General features: G+C 40.2%; 1 protein-coding gene across 3 annotated transcripts in view; it reads left to right on the top strand.

Annotated features, from left to right (window-relative positions):
* LOC117827761 overlaps positions 1-19,035 on the top strand; it is a 45,988-nt gene that overhangs the window by 6,429 nt on the left and 20,524 nt on the right. For all 3 annotated transcript variants that reach the window (XM_034704524.1, XM_034704523.1, XM_034704525.1), the window contains exons 2-25: positions 6,589-6,657; positions 7,221-7,245; positions 7,352-7,369; positions 7,956-8,018; positions 8,887-9,023; positions 9,108-9,224; positions 10,326-10,383; positions 10,473-10,520; positions 10,891-10,959; positions 11,165-11,304; positions 14,343-14,471; positions 14,565-14,622; positions 14,716-14,796; positions 14,889-14,950; positions 15,120-15,185; positions 15,302-15,320; positions 15,412-15,441; positions 16,618-16,686; positions 16,776-16,915; positions 17,117-17,236; positions 17,355-17,412; positions 17,674-17,718; positions 17,827-17,883; positions 17,971-18,119. In XM_034704524.1, the coding sequence (XP_034560415.1) occupies positions 6,589-6,657; positions 7,221-7,245; positions 7,352-7,369; positions 7,956-8,018; positions 8,887-9,023; positions 9,108-9,224; positions 10,326-10,383; positions 10,473-10,520; positions 10,891-10,959; positions 11,165-11,304; positions 14,343-14,471; positions 14,565-14,622; positions 14,716-14,796; positions 14,889-14,950; positions 15,120-15,185; positions 15,302-15,320; positions 15,412-15,441; positions 16,618-16,686; positions 16,776-16,915; positions 17,117-17,236; positions 17,355-17,412; positions 17,674-17,718; positions 17,827-17,883; positions 17,971-18,119 (1,827 nt within the window). The remainder of the gene's footprint in view (positions 1-6,588; positions 6,658-7,220; positions 7,246-7,351; positions 7,370-7,955; positions 8,019-8,886; positions 9,024-9,107; positions 9,225-10,325; positions 10,384-10,472; positions 10,521-10,890; positions 10,960-11,164; positions 11,305-14,342; positions 14,472-14,564; positions 14,623-14,715; positions 14,797-14,888; positions 14,951-15,119; positions 15,186-15,301; positions 15,321-15,411; positions 15,442-16,617; positions 16,687-16,775; positions 16,916-17,116; positions 17,237-17,354; positions 17,413-17,673; positions 17,719-17,826; positions 17,884-17,970; positions 18,120-19,035) is intronic.

Below are 19,035 nucleotides of genomic sequence, written 5' to 3' on the forward strand. Positions count from 1 at the left end.
CGATGTGTGGCCGATGTCCGGGATCCCGGAAGTCCTGTAAATGCAGGAAACACAATGCTGCTGAGTGGACCAATCACAGGGCTTGTGGCCCGTGTCGGTTCTACGCCTAGTTACATTTTGGAGGAGGTGCATATCAGCTATGTACGTAGGCCTCTGTGTAGGTACGGGAGCTACGTGGACCCCCGGCGTAGGGTACGCCGTTGATTTGACGCAGAAGTATAAATCAGCCTTAACAGTCCCTGGTTTGAACCCTGACCGTCCCTTACTCTCTACTCCTCACTTTTCCTCCTATCCAATAAAGTCAAGAATGATGACTTAAAGAAGAAAAGAGGGATGACCCAAAAGGCCAGTGAAGGTCAAGACCCAAAAGGCTAGTGAAGGTCAAGACCCAAAAGGCCAGTGAGGGTCAAGACCCAAAAGGCTAGTGAAGGTCGAGACCCAAAAGGCCAGTGAAGGTCAAGACTCAAAAGGCCATTGAAGGTCAAGACCCAAAAGGCCAGTGAAGGTCAAGACCCAAAGGGCCAGTGAAGGTCAAGACCCAAAAGGCCAGTGAAGGTCAAGACCCAAAAGGCCAGTGAAGGTCAAGACCCAAATGGCCAATGAAGGTCAAGAATCAAAAGGCCAATGAAGGTCAAGACTCAGAAGGCCAGTGAAGGTCAAGACCCAAAAGGCCAGTGAAGGTTATGACTCAAAAGGCCATTGAATGTCAAGACCCAAAAGGCCAGTGAAGGTTATGACTTAAAAGGCCAGTGAAGGTCAAGACTCAAAAGGCCAGTGAAGGTCAAGACCCAAAAGGCCAGTGAAGGTCAAGACCCAAAAGGCCAGTGAAGGTCAAGACTCAAAAGGCCAGTGAAGGTCAAGATTCAAAAGGCCAGTGAAGGTTAAGACTCAATAGGCCAGTGAAGGTTAAGACTCAAAAGGCCAGTGAAGGTTAAGACTCAAAAGGCCAGTGAAGGTCAAGACTCAAAAGGCCAGTGAAGGTCCAGACCCAAAAGGCCAGTGAAGGTCAAGACCCAAAAGGCCAGTGAAGGTCAAGACCCAATAGGCTAGTGAAGGTAAAGACTCAAAAGGCCATTGAAGGTCAATACACAAAAGGCCAGTGAAGGTCAAGACCCAAAAGGCCGGTGAAGGTCAGGACCCAAAAGGCCAGTGAAGGTTAAGACTCAAAAGGCCAGGTCATGTCAAAACCCTTTGCCAACACTTAGTCACAGAAGACTCTGGAGACTAGCGATTCAGAGCGTGTTATGATAATCTACAGCTGATACATGTTGCTGTTTATCATACAGACATGATTACATGAAGAATAGAGAGGAGGAGATGAAATACATGGCCGATGAGGGGCCGATGTCCAGGATCCCGGAAGTCCTGTAAATGCAGGAAACACAATGCTGCTGAGTGGACCAATCATAGGGCTTGCGGGCAGAGTCGATTCTACGCCTAGTTACATTTTGGAGGAGGTGCATGTCAGCTATGTACGTAGGCCTCTGCGTAGGTACGGGAGTTACGTGGACCCCTGGCATAGGGTACGCCGTTGATTTGACGCAGAAGTATAAATCAACCTTAACAGTCCCTGGTTTGAACCCTGACCGTCCCTTACTCTCTACTCCTCACTTTTCCTCCTATCCAATAAAGTCAAGAATGATGACTTAAAGAATAAAAGAGGGATGATCCAAAAGGTTAGTGAAGGTCAAGACCCAAAAGGCCAGTTAAGGTCATGACCCAAAAGGCCAGTGAAGGTCAAGACCCAAAAGGCCAGTGAAAGTCAAGAACCAAAAGGCCAGTGAAGTTTAAGACTCAAAAGGCCAGTGAAGGTCAAGACTCAAAAGGCCAGTGAAGGTTAAGCTCAAAAGGCCAGTGAAGGTCAAGACCCAAAAGGCCAGTGAAGGTCAAGACCCAAAAGGCTAGTGAAGGTCAAGACTCAAAAGGCCTTTGAAGGTCAAGACCCAAAAGGCCAGTGAAGGTTAAGACTCAAAAGGCCAGTGAAGGTCAAGACTCAAAAGGCCAGTGAAGGTTAAGCTCAAAAGGCCAGTGAAGGTCAAGACCAAAAAGGCCAGTAAAGGTCAAGAACCCAAAAGGCCAGTGAAGGTCAAGACTCAAAAGGCCAGTGAAGGTCAAGACTCAAAAGGCCAGTGAAGGTTAAGACTCAAAAGGCCAGTGAAGGTTAAGACTCAAAAGGCCAGTGAAGGTCAAGACCCAAAAGGCCAGTGAAGGTTAAGACTCAAAAGGCCAGTGAAGGTGAAGACTCAAAAGGCCAGTGAAGGTGAAGACTCAAAAGGCCAGTGAAGGTCAAGACCCAAAAGGCCAGTGAAGGTCAAGACTCAAAAGGCCAGTGAAGGTCAAGACTCAAAAGGCCAGTGAAGGTCAAGACCCAAAAGGCCAGTGAAGGTTAAGACTCAAAAGGCCAGGTAAGGTCAAAACCCTTTGCCAACACTTCATCACTGAAGACTCCGTAGACTAGCGATTCAGAACGTGTTATGATAATCTACAGCTGATACATGTTGCTGTTTATCATACAGACATGATTACATGAAGAATAGAGAGGAGAAGAGGAAATACACGGCTGATATGCAGCATCCCGGAAGTCCTGTAAATGCGGGAAACACAATGCCGCTGAGTGGACCAATCACAGGGCTTGCGGCCCGCGTTGATTCTATGCCCAGTTACATTTTGGAGGAGGTGCACGTCAGCTATGTATGTAGGCCTCTGCGTAGGTACGGGAGGTACGTGGACCCCCGGCGTAGGGTACGCCGTTGATTTGACGCAGAAGTATAAATCAGCCTTAACAGTCCCTGGTTTGAACCCTGACCGTCCCTTACTCTCTACTCCTCACTTTTCCTCCTATCCAATAAAGTCAAGAATGATGACTTAAAGAAGAAAAGAGGGATGACCCAAAAGGTCAAGACTCAAAAGGCCAGTGAAGGTTAAGACCCAAAAGGGCAGTTAAGGTCAAAACCCTTTGCCAACACTTAGTCACAGAAGACTCTGGAGACTGATTGCTTACTTTGAAATATTTCATGTAGAACTTGAACTAGGAGAAGTGACATCAACAGTACACAGAAAGGAGAGTGCAGTGATGCCAAGTCAGACCATCCCTCTGGTGTGGTATTTATCCCGACAGATAATGCTTAAGTAATAGGGAAATTGCTTAATATTTCTGTTCAGTGGATATATTATTCATATGGTTATGTTTAACTGACGACTGTGCTCTAGTCTGGAGACATTGGCCCTCATTTATCAAACATGCTCAAGTCAAACAGGGTTTACGACCATTTCCATACAAAGGTCGGCATTTATCACTTTGAACGTGGGCGGAGGATAGACTCGAATCCCACGCCAGGTCTCAGTCTGTGTACGCAGGTTTTCATGTTAGTGTGAAGCACGGTGCAGCGAAGTAAATCTGCTGTGAGAAGAATTTGCACGTATTGTACAGTGCATTATTAGACATACATACAGAGGATCAAAGATTAATATTTAGATCTTTAAATTAGATATGACACCTAAAATGTATTTTAATTTTCGCTCTCTATCGATCCTGTAAAATGCATTTGAAATGACATTGAGCAGTGCGAGCTGTCAGCTGCTTTCTTCCTAGAACAAATGTGTTTTTTTTAACGATTCACTTTAAAAATCTACGAAGCTTTGAGTACTTAGCAACACTCCTGTGTGCACAGTTAACTCTCTATAGGAAATATTGTTGGTGATTTAAACAGAACAACACAAATATGTAAATTCACCAGAGGAAACTGAACTAAACTTTAGCGTTTGAAATAGGTTGGGCTTGTTTTAAGAAGGATGTGATTGATGACAGTACTTACAATGAAGACGATTGTTTTACTCCTGACTATTTTATTGTGTGGGTGTGTGGGTGTGTGGGTGTGTGAGTGTGAGTGTGAGTGTGAGTGTGAGTGTGAGTGTGAGTGTGAGTGTGTGTGTGTGTGTGTGTGTGTGTGTGTGTGTGTTCAGATTTCAAATCCATGCTGTTGACTGCTGCAGTGACTTTCATCCAGACGTATTTTTTCTGACTCTCGTAATGCCTCTTTTCTCGCTGCCAAACAGTTGTATGTTTCTACCTATGTCGCTATGGTGTCAAACACCAGCTCAGACATGTTTCCTGTTTTTTTGCCGTAAAGCGTCCCTCCATGTCGAAGTTCTGTGGGCGATCCCGGCTGAACTGTAAATAATTAGGGATGTGATATTTAAATGACGATTGTTTTCAGCCGCCACATTTATCAAGACCCGATCATTTGTTCGCTGGGATTGGTCAGATACGAATGTTTCATAAATCACTCGTGTGTCCCGTCGTAAGACCAATTCTGCACTCAGATCTGACCCGTTATCATGCAAGATTAATAAATGAGGCCCATTGAGTCTTACACACACAGATGGATATGAACAGAATAGCTAGGGGCATAGAGACCAGTATGCCCTTTTTTATCTGGTAAATCTGGTATGGTGATGTCACAGCCGATACCGATCAGCTGAGCAGGGACAGAGTTCTTTCACCCAAACCGTATAAGAAGTCTGACAATCTTGCAGCATTGAGTGAGTTCTTTTATACGCCGGTTGTCATGTGACCCACAGACACTGATGTTTGCAGAGAAAGGATCATCTTCTCCCTCAGGCGATGGTTTCACAGTCCATTTTTGGTGACCAGTTCATAAGACAACATTCTGCGAAAACTTGACTTGTAAATAAGTAAATAAGTTTACTGGAAGAACTATTGATTCGAGTCATCAAAGTACACAATTTCAAAATTATTTTAACTGTCAGAAATTTGGTTAGGACTGAAATAATTTTTGTGTTTGATGCGGCCCAAAAAGCCTGATTTTACGACAGCTTTTTGAAAAAATTGCAGTGAAAGTTGCGATTTTTTTTTAAAGCTTTTTCCCCCAATAACAACTCAGGGGCAAGTAAATATGCTAAATTACAGTTGTATTAAGAAAGCATTCTTGATGTGACCACTGTGACTGTATTTTGATTATCTTGATTCACAGAAAAATGCCATGACAGGGCTGTATTGCATATTTACGACGGCCCTTGAATGTACCTGCAGTGACAGGCGCACTGGACAGACAGTCAGTTCACGGCACTCTGAAATGCATCTGCATCTTTCAACAAGGAGTTGATCAAAACTTACTGAAGGTGTCTGATGTATCACCCAACTGGATTAAATCAAGCTGTAGACGGGAGCTTTTCACGGTAATAGCAGCAACAACGTCAAACCTCAAATATTAAACAGACGTCCCCCGGTTGTGTCTTTGTCACTGACGCACACCGGGGGGAAAAATCCTCAATGAAGATGAGACAGATGCATGGAGGTGGGAGAGCTGGTTCATAAAGCACACCTCCTGCAGGTAGAGACCAAGCTAACACTGCGCCCCTCAGATAATAGCTCAGCCTGTCACAGGAATGCATTGCTTTTATTTCTAAAGATTAGACGCACAGCGGGGGAAAAATATGAATTCTTAATGTCCGCCACTAAAGTTTCTCTCGTCATAGTCTCATTAACAAATTCAAAACATATGATCTATAGCTTATTAATACTAAAAGAGTATTTTTGAGTGTATAAATAAAAACGTTGTCATCGTCACTTGTCCTGCCTGCTGCCTTCACCTGTTCTCTGTGCGTGTTTTGCTGTTGAAAAGTGCCGATCAAGTGAGGACTTACGTTTATGTTCCAAGGAAGTGAAATTGGTGACAAAACCAATGACGTACAGGGGCTGAGGTTCAGGTGAGAAATCACGCTGATTGGTTGAATTTGCGTTGATAATTGCGATCGTGAAATCGCAACTTCCTGGAGGGACTGCAATATGCTATCTGTACATGCTGTTGATTAACTGCTCTCATTCCTTGCAACATGGCCAAACTGCTCAAATGCAGAAGTGGACAGGGGTCACATTCCAGTTTCGACCAGAAACAACTGTCTAAAGGCCACAGTCAAGTTCAGCAACAGCACTTGAGATGTATACAGAAGTTCTCATGTCATCATATATGCTATGCACACATGTCGATATATAGAAATGTCCTAGAAATGTTCTTGTAACCAGGAGATAAGACTACCTTGTAAGGCTGTCTCATCCTCCGATCTTTGTATGTACATCTTTCAACATGCATATGTGGACAAATCAGTAAACTAAGGAGGGGCTACAGATGGAAATATAAGCATATGTTTTGGATCTTGTATGCAATGAGAACGGTACATTCATGCTGGAGTGACTGTTCTCCTTCACTTGCAAGTAAACTTTTATAAAGACTCTACTCTCCTGTCGTCTCTCCATCGCTGGCCCACCTGTCAGACGTGGTTTAAGAGTGCATTTTTCTGACACTTATGTTAATGGTTCTAACGCTAGATATTATTCCTGACATAATTTGACCATCAATAATTACCATATATTAGCATGTTTATACAGTAGGCTGTACTAAAATGGTAAAGATTTGAGAAGTTTATACCTGTTTTGTATCAGCGTGTAAGCTTTGTCATGAACACACCCAGATACTCTGTGATATTATATGTATATATATTTTGATAAAAATTGTGTCTTATTTTATTTATGTTATGCTGATGCGTCTTTGTGTTGTTTTCCTTTAGGTCTGTTGTGCCAAGTTTTGGAGGGTTGGTGAAATCAAGCAACACATGCATTCAAAGATGCATAAAACGGTGGGAATTAAACTGTAATCGATTGAACACTTAATAAAGTTATTCTCTGGCTGTGTTTTTTTGAAGTAGCGCTAAGAGGACTTACCTGGCAAAACAATAAACTAGGGGTTTTAGCATGAAAGCAATTTCTTGTTGACTACTATTAACCCTTCATATGCACAGGCCCTCAAGAGTTTCCAATCTCACATCATCTGTTAATATTAAATTTGCCAGGAAAATTGAAGTGCGAGTAAATAAACATGTAGATGTTGTTTGGCATGCAAACTCTATATATGAAGGTGTGACCCACATGACCTTTTGTCAATACTACTGCTAATAACCACAAAATCACAAAACTGAGTCATGGTTTTCTGATTGCTTCATTTCCTCTCTTTTAAAGAGCATTGAAAACAGTAACAGTGATAAGTTAGACCTTGAAGCCTTTGACCATCGCCACAGAGCCAAGTTTGACTCTATTAGTTTAGTTTCCCAGATGACTGTAATCCTGTAATGTAAGACTGTTGGTATGTAAGCCTTGGTATTGATAAACATGTCTACTTGTATCCTCTTTTGTCTCCCAACAGAAAATGGAAGAAGTCTTCCAGAAAGGTAACTTTTTTTTTACTTTTAGTGTTCTGTGCATGAAGACATGTGAGACTCAGATTTAATGTCAAGTTCATCGATCCCTATTTTTTTTCTCGTTACTTCATTTTAGATGAGTTCCTTGGTTACGGTAAGTCTGTTTCTTACTCTTGATTTTTATGTCTCTCATTTCCCTACTCTATTCATGTAACTGTGTGTTGTGTGAGAATAAATCTTGCAAAGAAAAGTCACTGCAGTGAGATAAAACAATGCATTTATTTATCTGATTGCAAATAAAAAGATTAATGGCAAACTTTTGGTACTTAACCTTCATCAGACAAAATGATCCAGGTCTAGTACTGAAACTTAGCCATTAAACTTTTTATTTGCAAGTTGGACAGTGGACATTTGCAGTTCTTGCAAATTTTAATTTTAATCTAATTTTGTGAGATTCTTCTCATTCCTCTCTTACGCACCTGTTCTATGAAGTAGATGTTCAAAGCCTTGTCTTCTCTAATGCAACACTAACATCCACATAAAAAATTGGTGATTCAAGGGGATAAAAGTGCACCAACTTATTAAAAACTGTAAATATCAGTTATGTAGCCAAATGTAGCCAAATGTACATCACAACTGCTGTTTTGGAAGTATACTGTAAGTTTTAATTAACCTGCCTACAAAAGATAATGATTCAATATATTGTTTAAAGTTATTTCATAGGTTTCTTTTCTCAACAGGCTTTCCCCCCATTATTATGATGAGCCCATATGAAAGACACAAAATCAGACAACCAATCATTGGTAAGTAAAGTATTTGTAAGTGAATTTTAACTTGAAATCTGCACCAGATGTCAAATGCAGAGTATAGTAGCTATAGATGCCCCACATCTTCTGGTCTACCTCTGGGCTTTTTTTATTGACTTTGTGTTCTGGGAGTGTAATAGAAAAATTGCTTTGTGTGCAGGATCTGATCATACTTTGTCTACTTACACGGGCGGAACATTCTGAGACTTATAAATGTCCTATGTTACATCCTTTTTTTTGAGCTTCTTGGCAGATTGCTTTGAGACTCTGTGTGCGGTTTGCTCCTTCTTCCGAGAATAAAACTGATTACAGACACTTGATCTGTCGACAGCCTTTATTTGGTTTAACGTAAACATAGTATAGCAAATTTCCACAAAAGGAGTTAAAAGCTCTAGAAATAAGGCTATTGATTTTTTTTTTTTGCATTTGTTTTTATTCTGATTCACAGATTAGCCTGACAACACTGTATTTATGTTCTACAATCACAGTTAGACTTCTCACAGCTCAACAGGAAACAAAAACAGGGGTCAATGTTGATCTATAATAACACAGCAACAAAACATCAAGCCATGAAACGTATCATGATCTGTGATGTTGCTCTGTATTCTCTTTGCTGAAGTAAAAGGAAGACATTTTTTCTCTATTAGTTTTTTAATTAATATTTTACTGTCAAATTACATTTTTAAAATGAAGTGGTTGTAATTTATTGCTTAAATTTTCTCACAGGTTCTCATTTGTCTGAATGAGAATGATCTCAAAACGTGGTCATGATCCTCAGATACTTAAAATAATGCTTTAATGTGTTTCTAATCATATCAAAGACTGTTTAAAGTCACTTCTTTATTTGTATTTGACTTTCTCCCAGGCCTGTCTCTGCTGACGCTCTGTTTCAGTCCAGAGACGAAGACCTTCTTTTACCTGTGCCATGTCTGTGAAGAAAAGTGTTCACCAGAAAAAATTGCAGGCCATCTCTCTTCTGGTGACCATTTCAGCAACTACTTTGTAAGAAAGTTACACCATAAAACAAAATTAAAATTAATAAGTGATAGCATAGCAAATAACTTTGATTTGTATCTTGTGTTTCAGAGCTACACGGACCCAAATGTGCTGAGTTACTCCTGGATCCCCGGCATGGATATGATAGAGATTCTGAGGTCTGAGATCTCAAAGGAAATCGGAAAAGCAAAAACCAGACAGCTGCAGGTTCGTAACCAAAAGCTATGTTGTTGTGAGGGATGATGTTTAGTAAGCAGGGTTTTATAGTGGAATGAAACTATGATAGGTTGAGCAAGATGTCCGTACTGGTTTGTAACCTTTAATCAGTTAATGTTCTCTACTTTAATGTTCTTATAAGCACCCACAGCTGCAAAGTAATTAGGTAACTTCCATCTACAGAGAACACCCTGTTCTTCATAAATGACACAGCTATCTTTTATTCTGGACAGGCATTAAGTATTATCAGAAAAATACACTCTTAAACCACCTCTGACTGGTGGGCCAGCGGTGGAAGAACGACAACAGAGTAGAATATTTTCTTTAATGTTTTACTTGCAAGTGAAGGAGCACTGTAATTCAAGCATGAATGTACAGTTCTCATTGCATACACATCCAAAAGCTCATGCTTGTACATCTGTAGCCCCTCCTTAGCACACTGATTCGTTCACATGTGTATGTTAAAAGATGTATATGCAAAGGTTGGCGGATGAGACAGCCGTACAAGGTGATCCCATCCCCAGAGAAAAAGAACATTGCTAGGATATATCTATATATGGACATGGGTGCACAGCATATATGACAACACGGGAACTTCTGGATACATCCCAAATGTTGTAAGTAGACTGTGGCCTTTAAGAACAGCTGTGTCTTGTCGAAAGCTGGAATGGGACCTCTGTCCACTTCTGCTTAGAGCATCTCAGCCACTTAGCAGGGAATGAGAGCAGTTTTAGTGAATAACAATGTACAGATAGTTTATCGCGACACATAATGATAATATAAAGTAAATGATTTTTCATCACAAGTATAGTGTTGAATCTTTATTCTGTCAGATGCACAGACTATACTGAATGTCATCGCGCTGTCAGCTGACCTCTTTTGCAAAGCTTAAAACTCACAAAGACAAAATGATCATCTTCAGCTCTCAGTGTGTGCCCAAAACTTCAGTTGGTTAATCATTGTGCATAGATGTTCAGATTTAATCTACCATGACTGTGTTTATTTAAATTGTTTTATAGGTTTTGACATTTTCTCGGACTTAGTTATTGGGATTCAAGCATTAACACCTCTGCCTCTGTTTTCTATGTGCAGATGTTGGATTTACCAGAAGATCTGTTGAAGAAGCTTGCAACATGTAGCTACTCTGAAGGTATATGATTCTAAGATTTCTCTGAAGTATTGTTTCATCAGTTCATTGCATAGTGTGTTGATGAAAAATGCTCTTGTCCTTCTCGCCAGTGATACGATCTCTGAGTGAAAACGAAAGGCTCCTGAAAATACTCGAAGGTCTGGCACACATTTCTTAAAATCATGTCTGTTGTAGTCAGATTATCAAAACAACTGTACCATTTTGCAATCAGATTAACTTGCAACAACATTTACACATATCTGCTGAAGTTCAAAGTTTATTCTTGACTTCTAAGGACTTTTCAGGACCGTAGAAAGTTTTCCAAAGAAGTCAATAATATCAAATGATAAAGTGAAGTTGTATGACAAGATCCACATTGGCTAAAGCTTTTATTTAAGCTCCTAAGCAGTAACTGGTGGACTGATGTCTCTTTGTATTGTATATCTGTGTTCATTTGTTGCTCTTACTCTTCTCTTCCTTCTTTCTTTATTCTTTTTGTCGTTTAAATGTTCACTTTTTTCCCTGCAGCTGTAGAGCCAAAGAGGATGATAATACAAAAATACCAAAGAGACAGCAACAGGAAGCATCCACTTCTAGGTGGGTATCTGTGCCTAAAATGACCTTGTGATCTAACAGAATGACTCAATGAAGTTTTCATTGTAGAGGATTTGTGCTTATGCAGAAGAGAGGCTGTGAAAAAAAGAGGAAATCCAGGGGGAAATGTATAAATGTTATCAATATGATATTTGATTATTATTTGATAACATTTTCCTCTTTGCTTTGCCCTGATTTGGTCTTGCAGGCATACAGCACATTGTGGAATGCATTTGTGTTGTTCCCACTGAGAGGAGACACTACCTCTGCACTCTCTGCAACCTAACTTGTGCCACCCACATGGTCATCAAACATGTCCTGAGCTTTGACCACATCTATTGCTACTTTGTAAGTATTGTTTTAGCCCTGAAGGGTTTAAGAGTTTTGAGAGATCTACCCCCAAAAAGGTTCAACTAGAACCAGTCTGACAGTCCAGACACCAGACTCGTACTCCATCTGTACGCACAAAATATGTCTTGCACACACACCTCTTCATTATGTCCAACAGACCGGACCCAACTATAGGGCAATGACCTCACTGGTACAGGAATGTCGTTTCCTCTTATCGGGTTTGTGCAGACACCCAAATGTTCCTGTATCTCTAACAATAGAGTTAAATGTGCCAGAAAGAACCTGTTTTGATTAAACACCAAAAGTGAAAGCGTGCTCTCCAAATCACATCTGATCTCCACAACTGGAACCCTAACAGTGCAGGCCACCCACAGGACTGCCATTAATAAGACGATTTTTTCTTTTTTTAAAGTTATATTTTTTGGCATTTTTGCATTTAATGTACAGGACAACTGAAGAGAGACAGGAAATGTGGGGAGTAGAGAGTGGGGAAGGACATGCAGTAAATGGTCGAGGCTGAAATCGAACCTGCGACTTCTGCGACAAGGTCCACGGCCTCTGTACATGGGGCGCGTGCATTATTGAGGGAAATCTCGTCATACATACTGCATGTTAAACAATCACAATGAAGTTTAAAAGTTAACCATGAAAAACTAGATGCAGTAAGCTTTCCCTGAGTGTGTACAAGTGAAGAGGTTGTGTGTAAAAGATCTGCGAGTATGGCCTGAGGGTCTTTGTAGGGATGCCAAAAACCAGAAATGCCGAAGCTGTTAAAACCAGCTACAAGGAAGCTCTCTGGCTGACTGGAGTCTGAACTAGTGAGCAGACCTTCAGAGCTTGATGTGTTGGTGTACACAACACTAAAAATATTCCAACATTCTGACTAGGGTATTTTTGCAAACCCAAAGGGAATTCCTTGAAGGTGGGACTCTGGCAACAAGACGTAATGTCCAAAGAGAATTATTGTTTTTTGATTCAATGGTAGTCTCCACTAATCGAGAACATCTATGGGGATTAACACTTGTACTAAAATATACTGCAAAAGTTATTTTAGTCAGTCTCTCCCGGGAGTACTCAGAGTTTATTTGGACTGCTCTCTTTGTCTGCTGGACTGTATTGGAAATTTACAAATGCCTTGGTCCAGTGAAAAGTGAATATCTGTAATAAAGATTGTCTTGAACAGCAGAGCTTATCTTTTAATGATTTATTTCTCATAAGAAAGGTCAAACGTTCAACAGAACATCAGGTCTGTAGACTGTAAGTGACCCAATAGATTTATATACAAAATAGGAAAAAAAACCAAGGAGGAGTTAAATGATCCAGACCATGTATGGATGCACCTGTCTTGAGGGCCTGAGACACAATAAACTTTCCCACAGCTGTACCCAAGGCCAAACTTTCACTAGCACACGGACATGTACAACAGAGATGGGAAATAGTGCTGTCTGGTAATCTTCCACTACACCTGCTGCCTGGTAATTTTCCACTACAGGACCAACCAACTTGCTGCATCTGACTTTAACTTTCTCCAGAGAGACTTTTTGAGTGGATTTCTGACCGTCCAGCGGAGCAGTGACCAGAAATGAGGCTTCAACTCAGTATCAAAGTTTACACACAAAGTTTTATTCATGCAGGATGAGAGAGAAGTTACAGCATACTCAAGAGCATCTGAAGTTCTCCGCTAAATGACAGAGATGCTCAATACTTTATAGTTCTTCAAACATAAGGGAGGAGAAAAGGAGGGGGGAAACATGTGTACGTGTCATCTTAATACAGTTGTTCATAAAGAAAAACAAAGGGGGGGGGGGTAACAGGTGTGGGTGAGTTGCAATCAAGGGTGAGCAAAGGGTCATGTCAGGTGAACATTGTACCCTGGAAACAACAGAGACATTACCTCAGTCTAGTGGTTTACAAAAAGCACACGTCTGCACATATCCTATTCATCTTACGACATTTGTGGTTATCAAAAGCATATATCAACAATTCTTAAGAAAGCGTACATCGGTATCACTGAATATTTATGTAATCATAAGGCACTCATTCATTTTAATATAAACCGTTTGTCATCACGTTACCAAAAAAATCCCCTCAGCTCACATTCAACCGCAACATGAGACTAGGGTGGGCTTCTCGGCCTTTTGCAAGGCCGCTGGCTGAAGATGTGTTACCGCATCCGGGCTGAACCTGCCTTGAGCTTCAGAAGCGGAGGTTCTGTCCTTGATTTCACCTTTGTGCAGGTATTTGCACAGATCTCTGGCCTTATGCCTTACTATTTGCTGGCTACTTCAATAAATCATATATAATGAAAAACATATGGATACAACTGTTGAAAGAAGAATACATGAGCAAGGAATACATGAACATAATAAGAAACGCATGATTATCTTTAAGGAAAATGCATGATTATAATAGAGGTTATTAATCAAGATTCCACAATATATGCTTTTGATAACCACAAATGTCGTAATAGGAATATGTGCAGACGTGCGCTTTTCGTAAATCACTAGACAGAGGTAATGTCTCTGTTGTTTCCTAAGTACTATAATCACCTGAAAACACCCTTTGCTCATCCTTGATTGCAACTCACCCACATCTGTTTTCCCCCCCTCCCTTTCTTCTTCCTTACGTATAAACAACTGTATTAAGTTCACACATACACATGTTTCTCCCCTCCCTTTCTCCTCCCTTATGTCTGAAGAACTATAAAGTATTGGGCATCTCTGTCATTTGGTGGAGAACTTCAGATGCTCTTGAGTATGCTGTAACTTATCTCTCATGCTGCATGAATAAAACTTTGTGTGTAAACTTTGATACTGAGTTAGAAGCCTCATTTCTGGTCACTGCTCCGCTGGACAATCGCCTCACGTCGGGTCACTCTACCACAATTCCCATGGAAAGTTTCCAACTTCCAACCCTTAAATTTAGATGTTTTTATTGGATATGGAGCTAAGTCGTGAATTCTTAGCAGAGTGTTGTCTTGTGAGGTGTTTTTTAAATTGTTCTATAAAACTAAACTCAGTTTTATTACCGTGCAGAGAGCGTGGCACCCCTCCACTTTGCTGTCAAAGGAAAGCTACAGTGATTACCCTGCTTTTGCCAACATGGTCCTCCACTTAGTGAAGCAGACAGAGGAGATTCATGGTGCTACAGACACTGATATGAAGGTAATGTAGAGCTTCTAAGTCACCTGGAAATATCTCCCCAGATTAAATGCCTTTGTTGGAACTGATGTGAAACTCTTTGACTCTCTGTTACAGCAAGTGAAGCTGGAGCCTGCTGAGTACACATCAGTGAATTTCACCTGTTACAAAGAGGGTTGGTATTGTTTTCATACTATACTTGGTTTTTAATGAAGTGGATCTTACGGGGGAGGAACTTTTACTAATTAACTTGTATTGTGGCTTTAAGCTTTGAAGGAACTGGAATCCATCACAATGGGAAAGGAGGATAGCACCTTAATTACTGTTGTCACTCCAGGACAAAAGCTTGGTTGGTATCATTTAGTCTAAAATAGTTTGGTCATACAGTTGTATACAAGTATTTGATGCATAATTAGCTAAAATCGTCTTTTTTCCTCTTAGAGTATCGATCTGTGGGTCAGTCTGGACCAGTGTTACCCAAGCTGATGAAAGTACACTGTCAGGTAATTATTTAAGATTCTCTTCACTGTAGGTAAAGTTTGATCCAATACTGTTTCTGTAGGTAAAGTTTGATCCAATACTGTTTCTGTTTCATAGAACATGTACAACACTGTTCAATACATTTAACTGTTTCCCTCTTCTTTTGTTTTCCCTGCATATCCCTCATGGCAGGAGTGTAACATAACCGTCAACTTAAGTCAATATACAAAACATTTGAAATCTGTACGTCACCAACAGGTAAATCAACATTTTCTTCAAACTGTTTCAAAAACAAGATTACATTTGGATTTTTCACCATTACTCTTTACAAAAAAATGAGACCTTAGAATTGTTTTCCTTCTTATCCTTTCCAGATGTTGAGGAGACATTTTGGTAAAAGTACACTTTCCTTTTCTCTCATTGATAATTTTGTGAACTGTGCTGCACATGTAAATAAGATCAGATTTTTTCTTCTCTCCTACAGGTGAAACAGATTTTGGTTATGAACACAGAGGTACGTCTTTCCCCCCTGCTACAGCATGTTCCAAATCTTAGTTCAGAGTAGGGATGTACATTTTAAGTATTTTCCGTGATCGATTTTTGGAAATGTTAACGATCAATTATCGATTAATTGATTAAAAAAAACCCATTATTATTCTTACGTCAAAAACAATGCCAAATAGGTTGTTTTCCCCCTAGATTGTATTTTCTACAGCAACAAAATGCATATAACTTACGGGATTGAATACGGGCACACGTTTGACACGCAGAATATCAACGATCAGGCTCATTAAAATATTCTCCGCGGACATAGTCTTATAAAGTGAAGGCTCATAATACTAACAGAAAAGTACTTCAGACTCACAGTGTCCAGTTTTCTGTCTACTCGTTCTTATTGAGAAAAATAAACGTGTATTCGGTCAGGTGTCAGCCAGGAGCCTAACCGGGTCATAATGAGTCCGGCTGGAGAAAAGCCCAAACGGCTCTGATGTTGCTGATTTGCAAACATAGCATACCAGAATTTCCCACCTGTCTGTTGCCTTCGTGTCCAAAGGTGGGAAATATCCTGTTTAAAGCTGTCAACCTTTGTGTCCGTGTCGTTGTTGGCAGCAGTTTTGTATTGATCCTCTTTTAAAAAGCACACGTGGAGACCTGACGCACAGCCGCAGCCGCCAGCTGAGCGTCTCCGCTGTGCGCAACACCTTTACCAGCTGATTCACATCCAAACATGCTTTGAACTTAAAACACCTCCCTGATAGATGAGTGTAATATGAGACCACGTGATGTTTGTTCCACGTGACGGAAAATTGATAACAAAAACGTGTGTTTCGAGTAATTTCTTAACAATCAATTAATCGATAATCGATTAATTGTGGTCATCCCTACTTCAGAGACATCAAACATCCCTCAGAAGGAAAATCAGTTTTTCATTTAATGTTTTCTACATGATATACCATATTCATATTTTGTGTTAGATATAAATCTACTTGCACGGTGAACATAGTTTTTGAACAGAAATCATCATGATTGTGTCGTTTTTCAAAATGTACCTGCAGTTATGATGGTATTAAAATACTGAAAATGGTTTTGGCTGCCGTTGTTGATGTTAGCGTCTCCTGTAATTAAAAAAAAAAATCGAAAACTTACTTTGCCTCTTGTGGTGCTCTTCCCTCTCTTTCCCTTTTAACAGTAGGAAAAATACCCTACCTGAAGACATACGTGTTCCTCAAGGAGTGCCTGAGCGAACAACCAGCTGTTGGTGAGGGGTCCCATCGTTGTGTCTTTGTTTCCGTGTGTTAAACTGCAAAGTGTTGACTTATTCTGTTGCTTGCTTGTGCGTTCTTTCAGGTGTTTCCCAGCTAGTGACATGTGTGAGCTCTGAGTCCAAGGATGAACCTGTTTGTGTGTGCTTTGCCTGTGCGGACTGCTTCTTGGATTCCTCAGCCAAAAGCCACCTCAGCTCTCAAAAACACGCCATAAATACATTGGTGAGCTTTTGTTATACAAGTCTTTTTTGAGTGGCAGCGATAGCACTGATTGAGGAAGCTCTCTAATTAGATTTGGTTTATTATCATACTTTGACATAAGTATTTTTAGAAGCAAAATATATATATAAATTGATCTCTGACAGCAAACTCACATGGAATATAACTTGCTTCTTATTAACTACATTTGTTTACCCTTCTTAGCTCTATCTGAATCCCTGGCGGCTCCCTCTTGCATGGGACAATTTTGGGGATTTGACTGACTTGGGGTCGGCAGCAAGGGAAGAGGAACGAGAGAGAGAAGCACGTCTCACGGTGATGAAGGTAAGACGCCAGTAGGAAGGACTTTTTCGGGCATAAATCTAATAGAATGGAAAAATTGGTTTTCTTTTACCACGTATTAACTGGAAGCTGTTACTAATTAAAGATTTATTTCTCCTAGATACTTGATATACCGGCCTGTGTGTTGCAGGACCTCAACCCACCAAGTTACAGAAAAGGTGGGAATTGATTTAAGGTGATATTATTCAGACACAGTTGGGAAACATTTTCTGTCTTTCCTCTGAGCACTGAAACAATTGTTTGGGGTGCAGTAAACATTGGTGAAGTTCTTCAAATCAAGGCACAGCCAAAAGTGTACCCCTCTTGTCTTGAAAATTTCATTACATAGCAGTGCTTGATTTTATTTGAAGTGGGTTTTTTTGTAATGCTTGCAACTGTGTGTTTATGGTTTGTTGTCCTAATCTATATTTTGTCTGTAGTGATGAGGAAACTGAAGCAACACTACTCTCTCCTGAGACATGACGGTTAGTAATCAAATTATTCTCTCAGTTAATATTATTGGAACTCTTTTTTTTTTTCTTCTAAATCTCATCTCAGGCATTTGTGTTTTTTTCATTTTTATATCTGTGCAGTTCCCCCCTCTGAAACATGCACCAAACTCAAAGGAAAAGAGAGGTTTCCTCTGCTGGGTAAGTACCAATAGAGAGGAATAACAGTCTTGTCAGAAGTCTAAGTCTAATTCCTTCTGTGGATAATTTTTGACCTTTTTGTTGCAGGTAGAGAATTCATAGCCAAGTTCAATGTGTGTGTCAGAGAGCATCAGTCCACAGACGTGGCATTTTTGTGTATGCTTTGCCAGAGGAGACTGTCAGGCAAAGAATGTGACGCTCATGTGTTCAGTCGGGAACATATTAAAACATTCATTGTGAGTACTTTTCATTAATAAGGTCAACTTTGTTCACCACACTTTTGGTAAATTTGCTATTCATACACTTGATATACCTGATGTAGTTTTATGTTAGAGGTCACAGATGATGAAGTTTTTCTCAGCTGAAGTGATTGACATGGGTTGGGAATCAAGTGAGGCTTGTTGCAAGATTTGGAGCTCCATTAGCTTGAAGAAGAAAGAAAAAAGAAAAAGACATTCATATTGGATTTTATTTGCCATCACTCAAAAGTTCTGTGCACATGTTCAAGGTCTTTTCGCACACAGTGAATGCATGGATGTCCTTTAAAGCATGCATTTTTGCTGCAGAGTGAATTGTTAAGCTGGGCTGATCAATTATTCACCACGTACATTCAGCCTTAATAGGAAATGTCACCAGGCCTGTGTCCTGATGCGAGTGGTTGTTTATTCTGCTTTGGCAGATCCTGTTTATAGAAAGGAATGTCACCGGGCCCTTCTCATCAGGCCCTGGTCTCTCCGTTGGAGTTGCAGAATCATTCTTATAAAGCTGAGTCTGCCAGAACAGAAAATTACAATATGAATGAAAGACTTCATGAATGAATGACTCACTTAAATTACAATAGGACTATAAGGATAGTTAAGTTTAAACTGTTTGCTCAGTATGAAGAGATGCTTATGATATATGGACCAAAACAAAATGGATCACATTTAGGATGATGTACAACTCCAGGAAATGAGAAATGTTTGGTATAATACAAAAAGTAAAGAAGACATCTGCCCAGCTGACATCTGGTATTAACACTTAACATTTGGTATGGTATGTCAGTCTGAAGGATAAAAAGCAGATTTGTTTAATGAGACGTTTAATGACGACTAACAGTTTATACAATTTTTAAAACTTACAGCTGATTCAAGTTTATGTTGTCTGAACATG

This window comes from Notolabrus celidotus, chromosome 16 (assembly GCF_009762535.1).
Source record: "Notolabrus celidotus isolate fNotCel1 chromosome 16, fNotCel1.pri, whole genome shotgun sequence".
NCBI lineage: Eukaryota > Metazoa > Chordata > Actinopteri > Labriformes > Labridae > Notolabrus > Notolabrus celidotus.